Source organism: Vombatus ursinus, unplaced genomic scaffold (assembly GCF_900497805.2).
Source record: "Vombatus ursinus unplaced genomic scaffold, bare-nosed wombat genome assembly UNPS02005459.1, whole genome shotgun sequence".
Classification (NCBI taxonomy): Eukaryota; Metazoa; Chordata; class Mammalia; order Diprotodontia; family Vombatidae; genus Vombatus; species Vombatus ursinus.
In genome coordinates, this window is record NW_020945237.1 from 9,482,368 (window position 1) to 9,504,744 (window position 22,377).

The window sequence follows — 22,377 nt, forward strand, 5'->3', positions numbered from 1 at the left end:
CCTTTTGAAATAGACCCAAAAGGAAAACTTCCAGGAATATTATAGCCAAATTACAAAGCTCCTACATCAAGGAGAAATTATTGCAAGGAAACCATTCTGGTATTGTGGAGCCACAGTTAGGATAACACAAAATTTAGCAGCTTCTACATTAGAGGATTGGAGATCAAAAGAGCTGGGATTACAACCAAGAATCACATACCCAGCAATATAATAATCCTTCAGGGGAAATATAATCCAGTATAATCCTTCAGGGGAAAATGGATATTCAATGAAATAGAGGATTTTCAAGCATTTCTGATGAAAAGACCAGGGCTGAACAGAAAATTTGACTTTCAAAAATAAGACTCAAGAGAAGCATAAAGAGGTAAACAGGAAAGAAAAATAACATGGGAATCGATCAAATTGAACTGTTTACATTCCTACATGGAAAAAATATTTGTAACTCCTAAGAACTTTCATATAGAGTAGTTAGAAGGAGTCTACATAGACTGAGGGCACAAATGTGAGTTGAATATAATGGGCTGATTATCTAAAAAATAAAATTAAAGGGTGAGAAAGAAGAAGCATTGGGAGAGGAGATAGGGAGAGGTAAAATGGGATAAATTGTCCCACACAGAAGAGATGCAAAAGAGCTATTATAGTGGAGGGGGAGGTAGGTGGGATCCCTTAAACTTTACTCTCATCATAATTGGCTTAAAGAGGGAATGACATACACACTCAATTGTGTATAGAACTCTATCTTACCCTACAGGGATATAGGTTGGAAAGGGAATGAAAGAAGGTGGGGGCTGATAGAAGAGAGGATGAGGGAAAGGTGGTAGTCAGAAGTAAAACACTTATGAGGATGGACAGGGCAAAAGGGGAGAGAGAATAGGATAAATGAGGTAGGGAGGAATAAGATGGAAGGAAATACAGTAATCATAACTGGGAAAAATTTACAGCAAGTTTCACTGATAAAGGCCTCATTTCTAAAATATATAGAGAAATGAGTCAAATTTATAAAAATAAGATCCATTCCTCAATTGATAAATGATCAAAGGATATGAACAGGAAGTTTTCATATGAAATAATCAAAGCTATCTCTAGTCATATGAAAAAAAAATGCTCCAAATCACTATTAATTAGAGAAATACAATTAAAACAACTTCAAGGTACCACGCCATACCTATCAGATTGGCTAATATGATAAAAAAGGGAAATGACAAATGTTGGAGGGGATGTGGGAAAACTGAGATGCACTAAAACTAATGTACTGTTGATGGAGTTGCATACTGATTCAGCTATTCTATAGAGCAATTTGGAACTATACTCAAAAGAGCTGTAAAACCATGCACACCCTTTGACCTAGCAATACCACTACTAGGTCTGTATCCCAAAGAGATAAAAAGCAAAAAGGGAAAATACATATGTGTACAAAAATATTTATAGTGCCCCTTTTAGTGGTTGCAAAGAATTGGAAATTGAGAGGATGCCCATCAATTGGGGAATGACTGACCAAGTTATGGTATATGATTGTGATGGAATACTATGGTGCTATAAGAAATGACAAGCAGCACGCTCTCAGAAAAACCTGGAAAGGCTTACATGAACTGATGCAAAGTGAGATGAGCAGAACCAGAACACTGTATACAGTAACAGCAATATTATATGATTAACTGTGAATGACTTAGCTAAACTCAGCAATACAACGATCCGAGACAATTCTGAAGGTGTTATCGAAATGCTATACATCTTCAAAGAAAGAACTGATGGAATCTGAATGCAGATTGAAACATACTTTTTTTAACTTTATTTTTCTTGGGGTATTTTTTGTCTGTTTTTTCCTTCATAACATGACTCACATGAAAATACATTTTGCATGACCACACATGTATAACCTATAGCAAATTGCTTTCCTTCTGAATGAGGGGTAGGAGAGAATTTTTTACTCAAAATTTTAAAAATGAATGTTTAAAATGTTTTTTACATGTAATTAGGGGAAAATATTAATTAAATAATTTTTTAAATGAAAGACATACATTAAAAATTTTCATTTGACTGAACTAGGTATAGTGGAAGCTTCTGAAATTCATGATGTGGGGTCCCAACGATGTTTTTCTACCCTTGAACTTATAATTAATAGTTTATCTATGGCTGATGTCTATCTGACTGTGTCTACATCATACCAAGAGCTAGATAAACCAGTCAATTTAGCTGGAATCAATAAATTCAGTTACAAAGTAAGTTATTTAAGTCAACATGCTGTCTTGACTGAAATGATCACTCTCCAGTCATTTTGTAGGACAGAACAATACAATTAACATTATATATTTGCTGAGACTCATTTATACCGACAGCAACATCCTCTATATTATTCCCCTCCCCTGCTTTTGATATTTCATATTACTTTGAAAGACCAAATACCAGAGATTGGTAGCTGAAGACAATGCCCTTATTACTTCGGAGTTTGTGTTTGGAGTACATTTATCTCTAGAGACTATTGGTCCAAAAAGCTATTCTCATTGAAAAACAACAAAAGCATCGGCTTAGGAAATGAGGCCAAAGTTCTAACCTACTTCATGAGGTTTCTGTGCAGAATCTCATTAAGCATGATTGCAAAACACTAAAATAAAGGGGGAGGGGGCACAAAGAAATGTTCAGAAATAATTCCAATGATGAGTATGATAGATTAAATTTTGACCAGCGGACAAAGTGAATCCTCTTTGTTCACAGAAAATATGTTTTTAAGAAGGATGTTTGATAACCTTTATTTTTTTCCATTTTAAAAATTCCGTTTAGTTCTCATTCATTCTTAAAGAATGGACATGCATACTGAGTTTGCTCCAATGGTGTGGTTAATAACAATACACATTTTCCTGCCTAGGCTTGCTTCTCTGCCAAGGAACTTGTGGAGATATTTTTACCAAACAGCCATTCTCCTATTTCTAAGGAGCACTTCCAGCAAATCAGCCCAGCGATCATTCAACAACTACTCAGTTGCCCTTGCCAGCTCACAAAATACCAGCAAGCCAAGCTGCCACCAACAGCTCTAGAAAGTGAGTTGTATCACTTGACTATGTGGTTTTGTACTGTGCTAATTCACTTGGTTTGTATACATTTCATTCTCTCTGAAGTATGAGCTACCTTCAAAGAAAAGAACAGGGCGTTCTGTAGCACAGGACTTGAGAACACTCATCCTACGTGGTACAGACGGGAGATTTGGCACTTCTAATTCCAAGTGCCTGATCAGGGTCCAGTCACTAGAGTGATGGCAACTGAATTCCCCTTTTGACTTATTTTGATTTCCTTCATAAAGTATTTTATGTTTAAAATTAAAGTATCTTATGTTTAAAATGGCAGAAATTAATTATCCTTTTCAATATGCAAGGCAGCCAAAGAGGTATCAAGAAAACAGAAATTCTTGTAACTTAAGACTGGAAGGTATTTTTTAAGTAAAGTATATTTTATTTGTCTATTTTTCTTTATTAGATGGCAACCCCAAGGTTTCCATGGAGCAAAGTAGGGGATGGGAGGGAGAAGCACCGTATTACTGGAGAGCTCCAGTTTTGGTAGCAAATTAAATTGGTCAAGGCAAATTGATAAGTTCCTACATCAATGAGCAGTTAGGTGGCCCAGTGGATAGTGTACTGGTCCTGGAGTCAAGAGGACTCATGTTCTTGAGTTCAAATCTGGCCTCAGACAGTTACTAGCTGTGTGACCCTGGCCAAGTCACTTAACCCTGATTTCCTCAGTTCCTCATCTGTCAAATGAGCTGGAGAAGGAAATAGCAAACCACTCCAGTATCTGGGCCAAGAAAACCCCAAATGGGGTCATGGAGAGTCAGACATGACTGAAAAGACTCAACAACAAACAATGAATATACCATCAGTGCTTCTGATAATCTGAATTCTTCATAAATTAAGGCTATTTAGGGATATTTCAAAAATCTCTTGTGCTGCCCTGTGGATTGAGGTTAGAACCATGGCAAGCTCATGGTATCTGCCTAAGTCAGATTATTAGCATTCCTTTCTACATCCATAATCCTCAAATGAAGACCAAGGTTCATACCCTACATCTGACACCTACTGGACATGTGACAGGTCACTTAATTTCTCAGTATTCTAGGTAACTCTTTAAGGCTAAAGGTTAAAGAAAACATGCGAACCTGCTTTGGAGGAGGGAGTTTCCTCAACAGAGAATTCCAACTCTGGTCCTTATCCCTACCTAAGTTTTTATCTATATGGTGCTGAAATCTTATGTAATTAGGTAGAATGACACAGTAGATAGAGAGCCAGTCTCTAAGTCAGTAAGAATTAGGTTCGAGTCCTGTCTCTGATAATCATTTAGACTCAAAAGGCTGATATGCATTGGTAGAGGGAACTTCCTCAATGGGAGTTCCCTACAACTATGAAATCAGGTTACATATACATACATACACACGTATTTATGCTCTCCATCAAATATGTACCCTCCACTAACGTTGTTTTCTAATGCCTTAGCACAGCCTAAAAATGACACAGGGGGAGGGGCTTTGGCAATACAGCACAGTGCCAACCAATATCACTGTTGGAAAAGCTCACAAGTTTTGAACATTGGTCCAGTGATGGACTTATTGTCTATTTTCTGAGGAAAAGCTTAGCTAAATTCAAAGGAATTGATATAGATGGACAACCAGCCCACAGATTGTTTTGTCAATAGCAGGTCTGGGAGCTATTAACTAAGGCATAGGGGATTGTGATTTACATCAGTGAAGGGAATACTGACTTTGATGACATCATAGATCCTTTGAAGAAAAGAATCTCTGAATGTACTTGGTAGTGAATTGGTTAGATTTGTGCCCAATGATCTACTTGAAATGTCAATGCAATTTATCCAAAGAAAAGTTGAGATGACATGAAATTAGACCAAGGACAAAACAAATGGTCTCTGGCAGTAGGACCTGATTCACATTCCTCTATCTAGTAGAACTCTTGGGATGAGTTAGTAAATAGCTCAATAACTGGTCATTTAAAGACTCATCAAATGGACAAAGGTTAGATAGGGTCAAGAGGCAGCTAGGTTGAACAGTGGATAGAGCACTGAGCCTGGAGTCAGGAAGACTCCTTTTCCTGAGTTCAAATCTGGCCTCAGACACTTACTAGCTTTGTGATACTGGATAAGTCACTTAATCTGGTTTGCCTCAGTTTCCTCATCTATAAAATGAGCTAGAGAAGGAAATCGCAAACCACTCCAGTATCTTTACCAAGAAAACCCTAAATGGGGTCACGGAGAGTTGGACACTACTGAAACAACTGAAAGACAACAAAAAGATGGGGTCAAAGGCTTCATTGGTTATGAAAATCTTATTTTTCTTCCTGCTCATCTCTGGTCCTTTCCAAGGGAAAGCCTCCCTACTCCCCCTAAAATCCAATAAGAAAACTACCCCAAATTACTTACAATTTTGCATCATGCTGCTTGAGGAAAATAGATATTTGTCATGAAGTTGCCTGTCTACATCATAGGAATTTGCAACATTACATTAAATGGGGCCCAATGGGCCATTATTTCAAAAATGTACCTTGCAGTACATTGTAACTAGTTCCCTAATCATTACACTAAATTGTTGTTTCCAAGAAATTAAATGTAGTTTCCAGGAAAGAATCCTGTGGTCAAATTCTGTTAATATTGCAAAATCAATTTTTCAGACTAAATGGAAGTAGATACTCAGGTTTGGTCAAGAAATTAATGGGTAGGTCAGATCTGAGGGATTCATCTTAAAGTTGGCAAATTACCAAAACTGGCTACATAGGGACTGCCAGCAAATTGTGTAACCCTAGCTTAGTAACCCTCACAGTGCCCTAATATCATTGTTAATAAATCGACTAATGGCTTTTCAGAAACCACGATCATATATTGAGATTGTTGGTTGATGATATCAGCAAAGTTGTACAGCTACAACAGTTGATACAGCAAAGGGCCTTCCAAAAAGGCAAAGGGATAATGAAAATGACATTGCTAGCAAGGTAAACTTACAAGGTCAGTTTTTCAGTGCGAGGAACTCCATCTGAATAAAAGATTACAGCAACTGACTATCAAGGGATTTGCAAACGTTTGATAAAAATATCGACCTGCAAGTACCTGAGAGTTGCATTTAGCTTTACGATTCCCTAACCTCTGTTTCCAAATCAATTTGTCTCAAGCTTCCTGCTGTTTCTTAGGTAGATGTAAATGAGACTAACTCTCAATTGTCTGTAGTAATTGAAGACAAGATTGGTACGTGTCATTTTTAAATAGTAAATAAGCCAAAAATCTTAATTTGGCTTTGAAACTAATTTCATATAATTTTTGAGTTATAGCTTCCTGTTTTGTTTTCCTGAAGCTTATTTCCTGAATGATCTACACTCTAAATGGCATAATTTGCAGGAAACTCGGGAATATGCTGGCTGAGAGAAGTAAACCAGTTTAAGATAAAAAAAATGTAGGATTCCTGATAGTCAAGCTATATTTGGATAACTGATATCTAACAAGATATGGATCTGTTGATGGCATGGTGAAAAGATTAGTAGACTTGAATCATAAGATCTGGTTTGGAATCCTGCCTCCAAAACTGTCTACCCGAATGACTATAGGCAAGCCACTTCATCTACCAAAACCTCAGTTTTCTCATTTGTAAACTGGGGATAGTAAACCTCACCTATCTCACAGGGTTGTGTGTTGTGAGGCACATACTTTATAAACCTTGGTCATATAAATCCAAATTATTACTATATCTCTTAAAGAATAAGAAATTCTCTGGTATTTACAATATTTTAGGAAGTCTTAGGAGTTAATGTAAAAGCATTCAAAGGTCCGTAATGTATTTAGCCTTCGTTTTCCCTACATGTAGTCCATGGACTCATTGTCGCCTCCATCAAATATATTCTCAAGCATTTTTATAATGGGTTCTAGCAGCTCACCGATTCCCTCAGGCTTTTCCTAAATATTCCACATCTCAGCTCATCACCCTCATAGTTATGCCAAGAGGCCAGCTCTTGAGCCCTGCCTAATTATGGCCCTAAGGATATAGTCATTTAGACTCTTGGAAGATAAAAAGTCAAGCTGATGGAGACCATCTCAGCAAGCCAAAGAATAATTTCAATTCCTCACCAAAAAAAACATGCTTACATCCCATTTGACTCTACCCCATCCTTCACCTACACTTTGGAATAGTCAACTCACAGTCAACTATTTTATCACTCTTACCACATTATAAACACCATCATATCTTGCATTTTATGCCATATCACCACATGCCTTACACTATCACATAAAATATCCTATCATGTGACATGATATGGAACACATCCCAACATAATAGAATGCAATACGTCCAAATACATACAAGACATGACATATCGCTATACATAAAATACATAATGCAAAACTCAAAATAAAATATAATATATAGCACAAAATAACAGAACACATTTAGCTAGTTGCTGAAAGGTATGTGTATTAATGAATGCATTTAATTATATTAATATTTATGCACACCATAGTAATATTACATTAAATATAATATAAATTTAAAATAAATATAATTAAAATTAACATATTTCAATTATATTAATTACACATTATAATTATATTACATAATTAATGAATTAACACTTGGCTTCTTCCATTGTTCTCTGTTGGTCAAAAGAGAGGCGGGCATCACATGGTCAGTGGAAGGGTGTGTGCTCTATTGTCTTGCCACCAAAAGGTACTATAGCTCCTCATAAGTAACCAAGCCTCACCTTTACCCCATGCCCACTATCATTATCCTATGCAGTTCCATTTCTCTTGGCTGGCTAGTCACAAAACTATGTCAAGGTTCAGTGGAAGTCTAGAAAGCATGGCTTGAAATATACTCAGAATTACCCAAAATATAAAATACTGCTCTCTTCAATTCAGGTGAACCACCATCCTGCGTATTAGTAGGCTTCACTCCCTCTTCCAATCATAACTCTCCCTCAAACTCAGAAGATTCAATAGTTCTTTTTTTACTAGCCACGTCATTAATTCAATGGATAGCATAAGAAATGCCAGTGAACAATCAAACAGAGCTTCCAAAAACAGCCTGTGTTGATTTTCCTTCCCTGCATCCTTCCTTCTCTCTGTCTGATGTGAATGGAAAGGAATATGATTGGGCAGGTTGAAATATCCATCAAGCTCTTCCTCAACAAATGCTCTGAGGAAATTAGGGGGAAAAGTAATTGTGGTGGGGAATTCCTTTTGATCTCCCCAAGACCAGCTCTCTACTTCTTCCTGCTGCTTTCTGTTTTTCCTGGCTCCCTCCAATTCTGCTCTAATCTGGCTCACACCACATGGATGATGTCTCAGTCTGTCCCACTTCCATGAGTGGCTCTCCAAAGAGATTTTGGTTCACACTTTACTTTCCCCTGCTTGCTGCAACAGAGGCATTGTACCATTGGTCCACTTCCTGCTTCATGTCAGGAAAAGCAGGGACTCTCAAAGTTGGATTCTTCTTCCTCCATTGCCTCAACTGTGGGGGAGGTGGGGAATCCCTACCTCTAGCCAGAAATCTCTCTGAAGGCAAAGGAAGAGGAAATATGAGAACTTGGGGAAATATACGTATATATCCCCTACTTTCCTCGAGTCTCTCTGTGATCTCTCATGGTGCTCCTGGGAGGCTTAAAAATGCAATTATACATAAGGGTGTGAGGAAGTCAGCTCATAGCAGCTTCAAGAACTGATTGTTAAATTTTCAGTATGAACATTTACACCTCAAAAATGAACAAATGATATAAATCAGTGCCTAATTTATTGTTTTGTTGATTGTCTAGACTTAAAGTGATGGAGAAAGTGATGGAGTGTTGGTAATACAAATTAAACTTAAAAGTGTGTTGTGGACACTTTTTTTCCTACAGAGTCAGTTGTTTAACATTTAGGAGTTCATCCTTGGTTACACGTAATATTATATATATATATATATATATATATAGTGTGTGTGTGTGTATATATATATAGTGTGTGTGTGTGTGTGTGTGTGTGTATATATTATATATATATATATATATATAACATTCACATACCAAAAAAATCACAATTTAAGAAATATAAAGTGCATGACACCGGACATAACACATTTAACGTATAATAGATAATCACGTAAAATGTGAAGATATGAGTGAATAGTTGGTCCTTGAAAGCCCAAAACCTGATTAATCACAGAAAAGGGGCTGATAATATGTTTGATTATAAAAATTCAGTCATACCAGATAACATCTTTACAAAGCATCATAGCATATAGTGTACAGCATATAATATAAACTGCATCATAACATAACACTAAACGAAGCATGTAACATCAGAGAACAACTTATGCCATAAAGTATGTAGTAGAAAATATAATGCATGTATCCTGGTTGAATTGAACCATATAAGATACAATATACAATGAGACAAACTATAATGCCTAGCAAGTAACACTCAACATGAGACATGCAATAATGGCATAAAGGAGCATAACAGAACATTATCCTAATGCAAATATCACATGTGATATGTAAGATATAGTATATAATGCATAAACAACATACCATATAGCAGATCATATAATATATAACATAATACATTATAACAAACATGGCACATATATCACTATTGTATGATCACCATTTTGCACTTATGAAGTTGATTGTTTGAACCCAAGGATAAGATTTTACATTTATCCCTATCATATTTCCTATTATTTGATTTGGCCCAAATATCCTACCCTGTTATGAAGTTTTTGAACCCTGATTCTGTCATTTGTTGTTTTAGTTATCCCTCCCAGAATTGTGTGGTCTGGAACTTTGTTTAGTATACCATTTATGGCTTCATTTAATTGATAAAATGCTGAATAATACAGAAACAAACAAAAATTATTGGGACACTACACTGTACATCTAATTCCAAGCTGACATTGAATCATTCACAGCTACTCTTTGGAACTGACTGTTCAACCAGAAGTGAATCCACCCTATTTTACAATTGTCTAGCCCATAACTATCTTTTCCACAAAAATAAAATGAAGCTTAATAAAATGTTTTATTAAAATCTAGGTAAATTACAGTTACATCATTCTTATACTTGGCTAGTTTAGTAACCCTGCCTTAAAAAAAGTTAATCTTCTCCATATTTTTCCCCAAGTTACTGTTAGTAGCTCAGAAACCACAATACTATTTCTTCTAGTATCCATATATACCATATAAGCCCCAAAGACTTTAACAAATCTAGGGAAATTAGGTTATATCTTGCTATATCCCAACTTATCCTGAGTATCAATTCCTTGTTGGTAATTTTTTTCTTGCCTTTCTGGTCGAAGATATTTTCCTTTGCTGGAAAACAATAGAAGAAAAATAAATATTGGGCATCTCTGTCTTTTCTCTACTATCAGTTATCATCATCCCATCTATCCCAAATAGCAGATTTATGCTTTTTTTAATCAATAAAGCATTAAAAAATGAATTTGGTGGTCGTTAGATTTCTTGCCACGTTCACCTAATTCTGAAGTTTAGTATTCCTAAGATCATTCTTGCAGGACAACTGTGCCTTTAAATCCATCCTCTGTTACTCTCCTTTGCTTCTATCTTCTGAATGCCTTAAGGGGCAGCTAGATGGCACAGTGGATAGAGCATTAGCCCAGGAGTCAGGTGGACCTGAGTTCAAATCTGGCCTCAAACATTTAATAGCTGTGTGACTCTGGGCAAGCCGCTTAACCCTGATTGCCTATACCCTCCAAAAAAAAGTATAAATAGGTTGATCTATGCATCAACATCAGTATTTTTCCTTGAAGCTTTCAGAATTTCATTCTTGAAAGTTTCTTATCTGTCTTAGATTGACTTCTATTGAATTTTAATCCATGAAATCCTACTGATACCTTCTTCGAACCATTTAAAATCTGGTCTCTGAAAAATCCCATTAAAATATCTCCTATTTCCCCCTCCTTTTTCACAAATTCTAAAATGAAATGGTCACTTGTCCCCACCAAACTTCCTGTCCTTTCCACCTTAGCAACCCTGTTGGTAAGAAACAGACAGTAAAAGAATCTCCTCCTTCAATTGTTTTTTCACCTACCTTTTTAGGATGATATTATTAAGGAAAGCAAGAAAATTATTAGTCACTCTGCTTTTGGCAGAAAGAGAACACCAACAGATTTCTGTATAAAGTCCCTCATCACCAATAGAGTACAATTCTGTATTAGATCTGGAATCGTTTTGCTCATTTTTTTTTATATTTGCCTTCTTGCTATTCAGGTGGTCTCTAGTACCCTTATATAGAAACATTGCTCCTGTCTCTACCTCCATTGACTTTCACTCACATATTTTTTCCCCATGCACTTACCTCCGAGAGTTGTGAGAATCAAATTAGATAATATTGATAAAGCACTTAGCATGGTTCCTAGCACATAGCAGGCACTATATAAGTGCTAGCTATTTATTATGATTATGATTATTCTCTCTGGTTCCTATATTTTCTCATGAGCATATCTTCTTAATATATTGTAACATAAATAAATCAATTATAGAAATATAAGATATGCAATGACATAATACACCATAGCAATATAATATACAACATAGCATACTATACTATATACATCACAAATATGATGTAACATAAAACACGAATTACAAAAATCTCATATATAACATACAACCTAATATAAGCATAAAAATATTATATAACATGTGGCATAAGATACAGTATAATCAAATGTACACTATAGCATATGTAACATGCACACATTACATAAAACATACATTGGAAGGATTTATAGCATACGAGATAAGAAAAGTATACTTCACATCATATATAACACAATAATATAATAGAACATAAAATGCGTAATACAATATATATAATAACACATAATATAACACATGTATCACAACAGATGTAACAATATGACAATACAAGTGAGCGTGCAACATATTATCAAATGTATACCACAGTCATATAATCGATAGTGTATCACACTAGCTATAGCATGAATAAAACACCAGCTAAACATCATGTCATAGCATAAAGCATAATATTTAACATGAAGCATGTTATACAGCATAACCTAAAACAAAACACATATGTAGCATACAACAGGATGCAACATAAATTATAGATGATAAGACATATTTCCAATAATAATTGGAATCATAATTATTCAGTAGACATTGTAACATGTATGCAACATAACACAAAATACAACTTTACATTATAACATAGTAGGCAATATAGAACTTGGTACAAATCATGCCATTATATAGCATACAACATAGGAATATCCGTAACCAAACATATAAATATGACATAGCACATATCTTGTGCACATATGTATAGTGTAGGTATATCCGCATGTAATATATTATGTGTGTTTGTATGTGTATATACATATAGAATCATATATCATACAATACAATCCATGACATTCTGCATTATAACATAATATGCATAACATATAATGTGTGATCTGTAACCTATAGCATAGCATAAAATTAAATACTATCAGCTATATCACACAAGGCATATATAATATATAATATGAAATTATATAAAGCATGGCACATTATAACAAATGAATCTATGGCAAAAAGCATATAACACACAACACATCTTAATGTCCCATGAAACTTCTGTTATTTTAGGGGTTCTGACCTGTGATTTCAACAAGGTAAGGAACTTACAGTGAGGAAATCCTTTTACCAATGCAGATCAGTCCCTATTCCAGAAATTCAAGTGTAAGATAATTGATTGGTATCCCCGAGAACTAAAGTAACTTGCCCCATATCACATCACTGTGCATCAGAAGTGAGACTTGAACACAGTCTTCTTGACTCTGAAGCCAGCCTTTTATTAACCAGGCCATGCTGTCTGTCACCTTGCAATAAACATAAAATATAACATGAAATAATCCAACAAATAGCATACATGCAATATTTTTTTTTCCTCTTAAAGACCGGCCTTAACCCCAAATCACTCCGGCTCTCATTGATTGGCCAACAATAGGTCCCAGGTCAAGCTCTACTTGGACATTGTTTGGGCCCTGATTGGCTCAGAATGAATGTAAATAGCAATTGTTTCTCTTTTGATCAGAAACCCTGAGGTCTTCCCCTCCCAGATCAATTTTTGTTTTTGACTAGGTAAAGAGGACATTCTTGGCCTCATTTCTTATTAAACCTTAATCACTGAATGGGTGTTGCCTCAATCAAACTGAAACCTGTTAAAGACCTTAGCTTGAAAAGGCCAAGGTCCCCCACTGTATCCTGGGCCATCTCTAGTTGTCCTGATCTATATGTTGCCACCGGACCCAGATGGCTGTGGAGGAGAAAGTGAGGCTGTTGATTTTGCACAGCCCTCCCTCACTTAAATCCAACTAACTCGCATGTCATGGCATCACCTCCCCGATGTCACGGTCCTCTTTGAGAATGAAGGACAAGCAACATGTAACATATGAAATAACACTTATAACATAACTCACAATATAAGATAACACAAAGCATAACATCATAACATAACCTTGTATACAAAATACCATGCAACAATATAATGTTATCCTGGAACATAGAACACAAAACTACAACATGGTACACAACAGCTCAAATAACATCATATCACATTACATGACATGCTATAATATAACATGACATTCTCAAGTTTTGTATTACATCCCAACACTCTTTCACCTTTAACCAAATTGCATCAATGGATAATTTTGATAAAATGCACTGATACAACATTTCTGAAAATAGTACGGAAGTTGACAAGTAGCCTGTGTCCACTTGGGCCTACCTTGAAAGATACTCATGTAGACTATGTACTGTAAGCCAGATCTAAGGGCCATTGAATGGTCCTGTGCCTTGTTAAAGGTCAAGTCAGTTTTTAATCGATGAACTCCAATTTTATTACAGCCAGAAAATAACCTTCTTATTCCAATAACACAAATCACTGTCTCTCCTTTTCTTGAGACCTGTAGTCTTGTCTGTCCAAAGATGAATGGTTGAGGAGTATGTTTTGCACTCCACCCCATTCAAATTAGCTATAAAGGAATATGGTGTCAATAGAAAATGAATAATGAAATAATTGAAATGAAATTGAAAATGAGATAAATAAAAATGAATAATGAAATAAATATTGCCATATTTAGCTAAGCAGATAAATGCCTACTTCATTATCATTCTCTTTCTTTTTTTTTTTTAAGGCAATTGGGGTTAAGTGACTTGCCCAGGGTCACACAGCTAGTAAGTGTCAAGTGTTTGGTCTGAGGCCGGATTTGAACTCAGGTCCTCCTGACTTCAGGGCCAGTGCTCTATCCACTGCATCACCTAGCTGCCCCATTATTATTCTCTTATTGAGATCATTCTCTGTTAACACTGTTCTAAATGTGGTGTTCCAAATGGTATGTCGCAATGGTCTCCACTCTGAAGGAGTCCTTTAGACACGGAACCACATGCTCTTTCTTCCCCAGCAGCCACAGCCTTCTCATTCTTCTGGAACTGATAGTATATAGAGTCCCTCTTCATTTCTGTGTGTCACTTTTAAAGTCAGGCCCTTTGGCTTCCAAGTCCAAAATAGAATGCAATTTCTCACTTTCATTTCTCATATGTTCCATTTTAATAAGTAAGGAGACTTGCATGTATCACAAAGTCCAAACTCAACATGTCAATTAACTACAAAAGATAATACACAAATATAAGAATAAAAGTGATGTCTACAGCTGCTCACAATCCAACATCAATCATCTTAACATTTCCCAATTTGGGAATCTGGTCCTCAAATCTAGTTTATCTATCTAAATCCAATTCAGACCCAATTTTGACTTATCTTAATAGTCCCTCAATCTTCAGTTGCCAACATCAGACTTTTCCAAGACTACCCACCCCTTAATACTGTCTTCACTCAAAAAGGGACAAGTAGAAAAAATGAGAATGTGCTTCTACATGATCTCTGTTAGTTAAAACCAGTTTTCCAAAGTCTGTAGTGTTTCTGTAATAATTTTTTCCAGAATCATTGCATTCAACTCTTCAAACAGGATTCCACTCTCCAATTTTAGAAAGAGATCCCAGATACCACCAATGTTGTTAATATTCAAACAAATACACAATCTCATTGATCTACATATTCCCTTCAGTGAAGTAGATCTCAATCCATCCATGCCTATTCATCCTCTGTAACTTTGGTCCATTTCATTATGTAAGTTCATTTCAGGATATCCACCCAATGTACTTGAAGACTTCTTTGCTGTCTCCTGACATTCCAAGGATACCAGGAAAACGTTTTGAATATCCACCTATTCACCCTCACCCACTCCAACCCATCTCTTCTTCCTATCATTTAGTTCCTTGTCGATATCTTCTACTCCTTGTCTTCCTGGTCTTCAGAATTCCTTGTTGATTATATGTTGTGGCCTGCTCATATCCACTCATTAGCCCTAATTAAAATTCAAAGCATAAAAATTTATCACCACCAATTATAGTCTAATCAGATTAACCTGAATGCATGTCCAAATTGTTCATATGGATGAAATACCCCATGCCCACATCTCTGAATTTTGGCATTCTATATTGCAAAAATCATCATAGAAAATTGAATCAAATTTAATGTGTGCCACCTCAGCATAGGTGGAACCCTAAATCAAATAGGCTACTAATAATTAATTTCATCTCAAACAGTAAAATAGATAGTCAGAATGATATAAAAGCTTATTTTCCATGACATTATAATTTGCAACCTACCAGATCAATTTAATCACATTGTATACACACACACACACACACACACACACACACACACATTTCTGATTAATTTTACCAAAATGCAAAATATAGAAAAATATTCAGTCTGAAGTCATTTGCCAGCTCATGCTCCCACCTCAAAGCATCATTTAGCTATTTATTCCTTGGTCTTCTTTTTATTTATTTTTAAAAAAATTTTTTATTAATTTTTTTTTATTTATCAATAATCACTTCCATATGCTTTTGAGTTTAAAATTTTTCTCCCCCTTCCTCCCTACCACCCTCCCCAAGATGGCACACAATCTGATATAGGCTATACATTTACATTCATATTAAACATATTTTCACATTAGTGATGTTGTAAGTAGAAATTAAAATCAATAGGAGGAACCATCAGAAAGAGGAAACAAAATTCAACAGAAGAAAAAAAAAATAACAGTTCGGCTTCCATAGTTCTTTCTTTGGGTGTGGATATCATTTTCCACCACAAGGCCTCTGGAGATGTCTTAGATCCTTGTATTGCCAGGAAGAGTTAAGTTTATCAATATTAGTCATCACACAACGTGGCTGTTATTGTGTACAACGTTCACTTGGTTCTGCTCACTTCACTCAGCATCAGACCATACAAGTATTTCCAGGTTTTTCTGAAGTCAGCCTGTTCATCATTTCTTATAGCACAATAGTATTCCATCACATTCATATACCACAACTTGCTCAACCATTCTCCAATTGATGGGCATCCTCTCAATTTCCAATTTTTTGCCACCACAGAGAGAGCTGCTATGAATATTTTTGTACATGTAGGTCCTTTTCCCATTTGTGTGATCTCTTTGGGATATAGCCCTAGAAGTGCTATTGCTGGGTCAAAGGGTATGCACATTTTTATAGCCCTTTGGGCATAGTTCTTGGTCTTCTTTTTAGACAGAAATTTGTAATGCAGAGAAATTCATATCCTGATTAATAAGTAGCCCTATAATAAATTAATTTAGAGTTTAAAACATACTGTCCTGTGCTGGACAGTTTTAAGAAAGTACGTCAGCTAACATTTTCTAATCCAAAACCCAATTCGTTAATTCAGAAGACAAATGATCTTCCAATTCAAATAAGTCCTTCCCCAATTAAATACTGATCGAAATTCATGAAGCCCTTTGTTTTGTTTTTCCTCCACTAAAAATGTCAGCATTCACCCAATCTCTCAATTGTAGAGTCAGAAATCTTATGTAATTTCTAACTTCCCATTCCATTCCCACTTTTCCATTGCTAAAGAAAGACACCAAACTTCTCCCAAACCAAATCAACTCTGACACACTAGTACACATACATTTAAATACACACACACACACACACATTCAGATTTAACACTGAACTCTAAAATCATTCCTAGTAACCATTTGCTTCAGGGGCTATACCAAATCCTTTAGACAAATATAAGCTGAGGCAATGTCCCACAGGGATGAATTTAGCCAATTTTCCTTAATTGGAATCTGTTAGTCATCTAGTACCTATAAAAAAGAATGTATATATCAATAGAAAACCTCTCACCAACCGCACCAACTCCTCCCCACCCTGCCAGGAGGTTTCACCACTTTGGAGAAAATCTCCTTCCCTGGAGAGTAGCACCTAGAAATTCTTGCCTGTGGGCAAGAATTAAAGAATTAAAATTTAAGAATTAAAACCTTGCAATCAAGGCAAATGTTCTCTAGGTTGTTGCTGAGAAAAATCCTATCCCACCTGACACATACCATATAACTCTTTCTAGATTCTTTTCACAGTCATCTTGACTCTTGTCTGAAACATTGCTTCTTGGTCTTCTGTAGGCTTTGGCCATTGACTCATCCAAATCTCTCTTGTGAATGAAATATCCCAAGTTTTTAAAAAGCAGCTCACCAATCAAATTTTTTGGTCTTGTGCTTCTGGTAGCCCCAGTCTCCTGGGTGTTTTCCCCTATCTTTCCCACACTCCAGCAGGATCCCAAGGCTTTCTAAAGCTAATAAGTTATTCAGCATTACTTGATTTGTCTCCTCAAAATTCTTGCTCTTTAGACTTAGAGCTTTCCTTCTTCAGAAGGAATTTCTTACCTTTTCACGCTCTTCTTTTACTGAGGTAGACTGTGTCAGCTCATTAAAGATAACAAAGAAAAACCTCAACCTCTTCACAGGCTACTTGCTTTCCACTTCTGACCTTACCTTCGTCATAGAATTTTCTGGAGTGTTCCAGAATGTTCTGCTTGCCATCAACTGTTTTTAGAGAATATAAACATTAATAATATATTCCCTTGGAGACTTATGTGACATCCCCAAAGTAAGGTTGAAATGTCACTGTTGATTCTTCCTGAGAAGATAAGACATCACCCCACGTCTTCAGAAAACATTTGACTCTTAGGATCCTTCCTCCCTCTGACTGGAAAGGGTAGAGGGGGACATCTGTGAACTCCTTTCAGATCTTCTATTTAAGGAGGCCTAGGCAGACATACCATATAACTTCTCATCTGGCCACTCCTCTGGACTTGTCCAAAATTTCTAGAAACTTAACTCCCTGAAAAATCAAATCAGTTCTGAAACTCACACCTCCTTATTAGCCTCCTTGGACAGGACAGAGTGGACATTTGGGAGGGTCTACAGCAGACACTATTTTTCACCTAGCTGAAGGACATTATCATACCCCCATGTTCAAAACTCTCCCTCTCTTTAAATCCCCTTTTCATCTTTTTTTTGAGAGCAGGGACCATCTTTTGCCTTTCTTTGTATTCCTAAGGCTTAGTCCAGTTAATTGGCTGACTGACCCAAGTGAAATATTATCCTCAGAAGCCTCCTTACATCACTCTTCCCTAAGTCTCCCTAGCTATTCCTCCCTGTTCAGCCAAACTCCATGGAGATATTGTCAGCAAAGTGATCCATTATCTGTTCTAATTTCATTACTAACTGATGACAAAAAAATTCATTTCTTCTGCTGCTTCTCGATATCCTAAAATTGCCAGAGTAGAACCTACAGATCACTTTTTATCAGCTAATTCACCAATAGAAGTCTGATCTCTGTTCTTCTGTCCTCAACCTCTGATTGAATTCTTGTTCCCTTTATAACAGTTCCTTGGATGGTCTGTGACTTTCTCCATCTTGCTTTTTTCAAACCTTATTTTCTTGTTCAAGGTGACTTACTGGGTTTTTTTTTTATAATCTTTCCAGATCCTGACCCCATTTTCTTCTTCCCACTGTTAAGTATTCCTTCCTTCCAAGTGTCTTTCCATATTTCTGGTGACCTGCTCTCAAAGACTGCCAAACTAACAAACCTGCAATACTGTTTTTCCTTTTATAACTCAAGTTGTAAAGGGTTCAATGTTTATCAAATAAACTTTATAATTCCTTAAAACTTGATCCAGAGTAGAGAGTGGAATGTTAAATGAAGCAGAATCTCTTTTTTCCCGGGGTCTAGGATCTATCCTACATATTAAGTTTTTAAAGGTAGACTGTGGGTCTCCATTTTCCTCATCTGAAACTTGAATCCCTGCCCTGGGAGTATATTACAGCAACTAAATATATTCTCAAGCATTTTTACAATAGATATTACATTCTAAAAACTCACAAAGTCTCCCAGGCTCTTCATAAATTCAACCAGCAAGTCAAAAAGCTTTTATTAAGTATTTACTATGTGCTAGGCACTCTGGTCCATTCAGCTCACAGCTTTAAAGTTGGCACTCAGGTAACTCCCATACTGACCTTTTCCAGTCCTTAGTTAAAGTCTTTGGGATGCAGAATAACTTATGTCCTCAGAAAATAAAATGGAGTTTAATTCCTCCATCTGGTATCACCCTGCTAAATTGGGGGACCAAAGAAAAATCTTAACCTCCCTAACAGGCACAGCTCCCTTGCAATTCACTTGCTGCCATCCCTAGTGTTGTCTATCTTCTAGAATACTCTTGAATGCTCTTAGGCCAACAATTGTTTCAAAATAACCTATTACCTTGAGGTTTGGATGACATCCCTAAAGTGAGACTGAAACCTAGGAAGTGGGAGCAACACTATTTGTCATTCATCCACTGTGATTAAATGGAAATTCTTAGTTCACTTCTCCATTTTCTTATTGAGTACTATAACTATCACTGGTTCTGTAAAGACAGTTTTCCCTAGCGTGGTCTCTGGCTTTATGCATAATATGAGAGTGAACAGGGAGTAACTGACATTTTCATCTCCTTTTGATCTAGAATATGGCTACAGTACTGCTGCTGTTTTACTCATCACGCTGGGTTCTATGTTTGGAACAACTCTCATCCTTTTCAGCAACTGTGAAGAAAACTACAAACTCGTTTTACAACTCTTTGTGGGTTTAGCTGTTGGAACCCTTTCTGGTGATGCCCTCCTCCATCTGATTCCTCAGGTAACTACCCTATTTCTAATTCTTGTTTCCTTTTAAAAAATCTTCAGCTCCTGAAAAAGCTATAGCCCTTTTTTAAAGCCTCAGCAGGTTATTCAGATAAACAAATTCAATGGCAAATGATGTCCTAACGAATAGAAACTTTTTAGCCCTTTTCACAATGGTAAGGGAGGAGAGTAAAGTCAACATAGAGCACTTTAATACCTTACACTAACTTTTCTCAGTGAATAGGACAGGCCTCTGAGCAACTGGAAAGCAAATTCTTGGCCCTGTCTGTCTGGAGCTAGCCTCACAACCTACCAGCAACATTGTGAGTCTCACAGAATCTTTCACCAGGCAACCTGAAGAAAAGAACTCTCAGGGTTCTTTGCCTAGAATAAATTGTACCACTCCCACATGTGGACTTCGTTTTGATCCACCTAGGGAGGAAAGTTGCCCAGAAATAGACCCTTATGGAACAATATGGAATAAGTCCTTTAAGAGCTCACAGATACTTTTGACACACTGACCCTTTAATCAATCAATCAATTAGTCAAACAATTATTGTGTTTATCATCAGATAAGCAGACTCCAGGAATAAGCAAGGTACTAGGGTAGGTTCTGCCAGCTCCTTACAGATGCTAACAACATTAAATACCTCTGCTCAGGCAGATATATTTGTCAAGAGTTTGGCCATACCCTTTCACAATGAACTAGCCCAGGTGGTAATGGATACTAACCTACTCCTGTTCATCTAACAAGAATATTAAGACCTACCTTTGCCCATAGCCAAAGTATATTTAGCCCCTTCTAGTATAGAGAGGTTGAGAGTCAGCATGTTGTGATTAGAGGCTGGTCTTAAAATCAGGAAGACCTGGTTTCAAGTCTCATCTCTGACATATACTTCTTGTGTGCCCTGATGCCAACCTTAAAGGACAGGTATTAGCCAGCTTCCCTTAGCTTCAATCTTTGGCTTTGTCATTCTATGCCTGGCCTGGAGAGAATAATATCCTCTATGCTGCTATAGAAAAAGGAGAGCGAATCACCAAATGTCAATAATACCCTTCCAAAAAAGGATGACTGGGTATTTCAATTTTCTGCTTAAATTTAGTATTAAGTGATTAGCTGTAATTACAACTGGTTCAACCGCAACAAGGGAGACAAACCATTTAACATACATCACTCTTCTTTTTTTCCAGTAGAATGTAAGTTCCTTGAGGGCTGGGACTTTTATTTTTTTCTTTATATCCCTAATACCTAGTACAGTGACTGGCATTTAATAAATATTTGCTGATTTGAATTAAGTTAAATTGAATCATCATGTACCCAGCAATGAACCACTCCTCTTAGATCAATCTAGGCATGAAATCAATTCAAAAGAGCTGATTGGGCAAACTGAAATAACACTGATTTGTGGGAGAGAATCCAGCCAAAGGGCTGGGAATGTAGAGGAAAAGATAATGCCTAGGAATGTAAAGCTCAAGAACAATTCTCCTTATTATAGATTCACTGTCTAAACTGGCCCCCTTGTTTCTTTTCCATATTGTTATACTTAATGCTTACAAAAGCTTATGGTACAACTAGAAACATTCCATCAAAACATATTGGTCTTGAGAGCTCAGAGGAATGTTTGTGGGCTTTCCCAGCATGCAAATTGGATGTACTAAACAACTGGGTCTATCACTGATATTTAAATAAAACAAAAGTCATTCATTTCTGACTGTTTTATGTGCCTGTGTTTCTAGATTCTTGGCTTACATAAGCAGGAAGCACAAGAGTTGGGACATCTCCATGAAGGGAAAGAATATATTTGGAAACTATTGGGATTAATTGGAGGAATCCATGGATTTTTTCTGATAGAAAAATGTTTCCTACTTTTCATATCACCAAATACCAAGGTAAATTTTTTAAAACTTTGCCATGCCCTATACTGTGGGGTTTGTATAATTTTTATCTGATTTTTTTTCCACAAAAACACAAAACGTTAGAGTTAGGAGTCATGAGGAGAGCCTTGTCTAACCTCCTCACTTTACATTTAAGAAAACAGAAGCTGAGAAAGGAGAATTGGCATGTCCATGGTTTCATAAGGTTAGTCAATGGAAGAGCCAAGGTAACAACACAAACCATTCCATACTATCTTATTCTGGGAAATGTTATATGAGTGGTGAAGCCCTATTTCCTGGACCATTCAGATTATTATGATCTGCTTTTGTTTAAAAATCTAGAAAAGGACAATGTCTTTGTTTAAATATTTATAGAAGAGCAGCGACAAAGATGACTATGGAGTCCAGAAGAACTGGTTTCAAGTCCTGCCTAT

General features: G+C 36.4%; 1 protein-coding gene across 2 annotated transcripts in view; it reads left to right on the forward strand.

The window, feature by feature from the left end:
• SLC39A12 (solute carrier family 39 member 12) overlaps positions 1 to 22,377 on the forward strand; it is a 102,392-nt gene that overhangs the window by 38,011 nt on the left and 42,004 nt on the right. For both annotated transcript variants that reach the window (XM_027847960.1, XM_027847961.1), the window contains exons 5-7: positions 2,864 to 3,035; positions 19,912 to 20,084; positions 21,806 to 21,958. In XM_027847960.1, the coding sequence (XP_027703761.1) occupies positions 2,864 to 3,035; positions 19,912 to 20,084; positions 21,806 to 21,958 (498 nt within the window). The remainder of the gene's footprint in view (positions 1 to 2,863; positions 3,036 to 19,911; positions 20,085 to 21,805; positions 21,959 to 22,377) is intronic.